Source organism: Pinus tabuliformis, chromosome 1_2 (genome assembly GCF_031772625.1).
Source record: "Pinus tabuliformis cultivar Carrire ecotype Pingquan chromosome 1_2, CPIR1, whole genome shotgun sequence".
NCBI classification, from domain to species: Eukaryota; Viridiplantae; Streptophyta; class Pinopsida; order Pinales; family Pinaceae; genus Pinus; species Pinus tabuliformis.
Window position 1 is genome coordinate 74,192,451 of NC_142298.1, and position 4,184 is coordinate 74,196,634.

The 4,184-nt window shown below is 32.1% G+C and overlaps 1 protein-coding gene across 1 annotated transcript; it reads right to left on the bottom strand.

Annotated features, from left to right (window-relative positions):
- Positions 1-1,263: 1,263 nt before the first annotated feature.
- PSBR (photosystem II subunit R) lies at positions 1,264-3,174 on the bottom strand. Its single transcript, XM_089394728.1, has 3 exons — positions 2,830-3,174; positions 2,622-2,730; positions 1,264-1,541 (listed from the first exon to the last, which is right to left on the bottom strand). The coding sequence occupies exons 1-3, from the start codon at positions 3,076-3,078 to the stop codon at positions 1,447-1,449; spliced, it is 453 nt and encodes a 150-aa protein (XP_089250854.1). The 5' UTR covers positions 3,079-3,174; the 3' UTR covers positions 1,264-1,446.
- Positions 3,175-4,184: the final 1,010 nt, after the last annotated feature.

A 4,184-nucleotide genomic window follows, 5' to 3' on the forward strand; every position in this document is an offset into this window, starting at 1 on the left:
TCTACAACACTAGTTTGGTTGAGATTTTCAAATTTCCCCATCCACTTGTGAGATATGGGAATTCTAAATTGACAATTTGCTAGACAAATTTTTCATAGGGAATGTACACCTATGTCAAAATCTATGTAGAAGTTGAAATAACTACACCACCTAATGGTCATCTTAAAGTGCATTTATTTTTGTAAAATATATATTGTGACTTTCTAGTATAGAGTTTATCTAGAGACTTGCCATCTATAAGAAGCCTTTCCAAGACAGGTTTCTGCAACTAGAGAAAAAGGAAATATAATAAACCCATTGTATAAGATGAATCCCAAGAAAAATAGAGTATAAACACAATCTCATAGCTTAGATAAAAGTAACAATAAGGGTTGTTATTAAAAATGATACATACATAACTAAGGAGTCCCTTCTTTGGATATACTTCTTGCAAGATGAAGATGAAACAAGAATCTAAAGGATCAGACCAAGCCAAAACATAACCAACCCCTTTGTCAATTCATGTCAATGTAATTAAAATTTGTTTGATTCTCCACCAACACTATATCAATCCATAGAAAGGATAGAAATAAGAAGGAAAAAAAAATCATAAAGCTCTTGACTAACATGTAAAATTCTGGAGTGTTTAAAACATCGTAGTCCTTCAATAAATATATCAAATAAATATATCAAAGAATCATTTGTCAATTAAATTTATCCTGAGTGCTGGGAAAAATGATTGTTATCTTTTCCACTTAAAAACCCTAACCAACTACATCACCACAAGGAAGATAAATTCTAAATACTTCTCGGAAACAAATTCAAACCAAAACTCAATAAAGATTATCCAAAACAAAATCAAACCAAAACTTAATAAAGGTTATTGCATAAGCTGAGCAATTTGAATTCACCTTATGTGGATTGGGTTTTATATCAAGAGAGATACTTCCAAATCATACTTAACAGAAACTTCCATGAAATTATTGAAGGCATGAAGATTGATGCTTAACAAGTATGGGTATACATTTAGTTTCGTTCAACAATTCCTGAAATTTCTCCAATCAACTTCAGAGAATGGAGGTCTTATAACATGATCAGGATCTCTTAACATAAGCGAAATTCTTTCTCATAGCCAAATAGAAAAAGCATTTCACAACAGATTGGAAGCCTGTTCATTTTCGTTCTGGTCATTCTTTACCAACTAACATGATAGCATATAAACTATTAACAAATTATCAAAAATTATTTCCCCTTCCGTTCATTAAAAATATAGTTCCATGATCGTGTAAAGAAAACATTATTTAATTGAAAAGGATATACAAGTTTGTATGTTCGTTTTTTACAAGTGTGTAACAAGTCTGATGCAGGAAAAACAGAGACCCATTTCATTGAGGAATACAAGTGATATTATAATTGCAAAACATAGACAAATACAGAAAGAAATCCAAGGCATGATTATATATTTATTCAGCCGGACAACGCACTGGTATTGTAGACGAGAAGGGCTCCTCCAAGAAGAATGGCTGAAAATGTGATTGCCCAGATCAGAAGGCCCGTTTTACCTGTAACCAACCACATCATCATAAAAACAATTTTCATTAGAATCACTGTCATGTTAGTGATTATTGTATATTAGAGGCACTTAGGTTAATAATTATTGTATTATTGTATGGACAGTAGTTAGGTTAGCTAGATGTTCACAATTATTCTATAGGGCATTTTGTTTTTTAACTTTATAATATGTTATTATGTTAATATGTTATTTGTAGGAATTAATAATAAATAGTCTATTTAATTCCTGAAGTTACTATAAACAATTAAAAGACATCTAGATAGCATCTATTTATATAAAATTTTCTCATTTAAAAATGATATATCATCTATTTATATAAAAATTTCATATTTGAAAATGATATATCCAGCAAATTTATTAGGATAAATTAGGGCTTTTAAATTAAGAAATTAGAACAAAGCACTTGCATATGCTGAATTAGAACAATGACCACAACTAGTTGAACTAACCTGTATTTGTTTTTGCTACTTAATATTATTCAAAATTTATATATATAAAAGATAAGTCAATTGGAGTTATCTTGGATCAATGAGTAGAACAATTATTATTTTTCATCTAGAGATTCAAATCCTTGCTAATGACGTGATAAGCTTTCATGTTTTGATGATTGCAATGGCTTCGAATCTTGAGAAAAGCACTCTTAACTGAATATAACTGTGAGCTGATCTGGTACCAACAACCTCACTCTTGATTTGGGTTGGTCTGGTACCAGCAACCTCACTCTTGCTTTCAAGTTAAGAAAAATACCACTTTCCTTTATATCTATATATATATATATATATAAAATATTCAATTCATCTTCTAAAAAAAATTATAAACCAATTTAAACCATAAAAAGCAATAATCAGTAACAATTCTTAACAAAGATCACCGTGACTAAATATAAACCCAGGAAAAAAGCTAAGAACTACACAGCTTAAAAAAAATCTGATCAGCTTAGAAGAAATTAAACTAAACAAACTCCAGAAATAAAAGTTCCAAGAAACACAGCACAGAATATAGGAAAATGAAAGAAAAACTGAAATGAACAACATCAACAACAGTATGGATAGAATCATATAAAGAGTACCTCCCACATAGACATCACCAGTGGGAGACCAATCTTTTGTGTCGTAAATGGGGCTGTACCCATCAACATTTGCGCCATATTTGTTGGTGAACTGATAAACCCCCTTGCCCTGTAAGATGCAAATGCAATTTTTGCAGCACAATGTGATCAGGCCATGTAGAAACTATACAAATAAAGCACAGCAATGGATCTAACGAACAAAGAATACCTTGGGCTTTCGGCCTCCGGCATCGACTCCGTTTCTGAAAGTGAGATCCCCAGAGGGTCCCAAGGGTTGGTCGACCTTGATCTTCTTGACACCGCTGGCAACCACCTTCATAGACCTGTTGCTGGTGGGAGGCCTCAGGAGTGGGGAAGCCAACCCCTTCACGCTCGTTCCTGCTGTGAATGCGGATTTTTCCAGGGAGAGAGAGGAGACCACGCTGCTGCAACCTGCACCTGCCACTGCCATTGCCATCGTTGCCTTGCCTTGCCTTGCCTGATCGAAGTCGAAGTTGCTCACTGTTAACACCGGTAATGAGGAGGCTGTAACGAACTTATTTTGCAACACTGTCCTCACAAGCTATTGCTTACTACGTGGCAATTCTCTTACCCTTTAAATCTAATTCCCATCCATGGGGTATCTGGTTTTCCAATGGGAAAAAGAGGGAATTATCTCCATTAAAAAAAACACAAATTTATATTGCATCTTTTACTGGACAACACAAAAACCAGTGAGGTTTATCTCACAAATCACATGGTTTATCTTAAAATTTTATTTGTGGACAAAAGCAGATAAGGTATCACTCTCATCACCGTAATTAAGTGGAGGACAAAGCCATTCTACCTGATTCTAAGTGGATGATATTTGGTACGTATCCTTTTTCCAAGCAACGGCCGAAGCAATGTTGAAGGTTTCATGAATAAATTTTTTGTTATGAATAAATTTTTTTGTTATATATATATATATATATATTTATTTTGGTTAATTTACTTGAAATTTAGTAAGGATTTGATGGAATTTTTAAGTTTAAGATGTGTAATCTATATAGTTTTAGTGCTTAGTAGGCTTTAAGCATTAAATATATTTATCATTCAAAAAGTATTTTAAACAATATAAAATCATTGCCAAAAATTGTATTGTCAAATTCTTATGAAAAAAAATATTGCACAATTAGACTCTCTCATAATTAGGATTTTAAAGTTATGAGAATTTGGATGACTGCAAAAATGCTGAATAGTTAAACTATCTTAATTAGAGTTTTAAAGTTTTGAGAAATTGGATGATTTTGTAATTATGGATGGATGATTTTGCAATTATGGTTTCTACTAAGTTGCAATTGTTTTAGGGAGATTGATTATGTATGATTTTTTATCAAAACTTTATAAAGTAAAAACCCTAACCTTATTTTTAAGTAGAGCAGTTGAAACTTTCACATAAAAAGAGAAATGGGTTACAATATTAGTTTAGTTTTTTTTTCCTTCTCTAGTCGTTCAAAGCATAGTAGCAAGCTTAGGTCTTATTGGCCTTTGTTCTATGAAAAGTCTACAATTTTATTAATTTCAATGTTGTCACAATCATCA

Excerpts from the sequence above, each read along its gene's own strand:
- PSBR (XM_089394728.1), bottom strand. The coding sequence starts at position 3,078 with ATGGCAATGGCAGTGGCAGGTGCAGGTTGCAGCAGCGTGGTCTCCTCT. Across the intron at positions 2,731-2,829 it reads CCGGAGGCCGAAAGCCCAAG|GGCAAGGGGGTTTATCAGTT; the intron begins GTATTCTTTGTT and ends TGCATCTTACAG. Across the intron at positions 1,542-2,621 it reads TGGTGATGTCTATGTGGGAG|GTAAAACGGGCCTTCTGATC; the intron begins GTACTCTTTATA and ends GGTTGGTTACAG.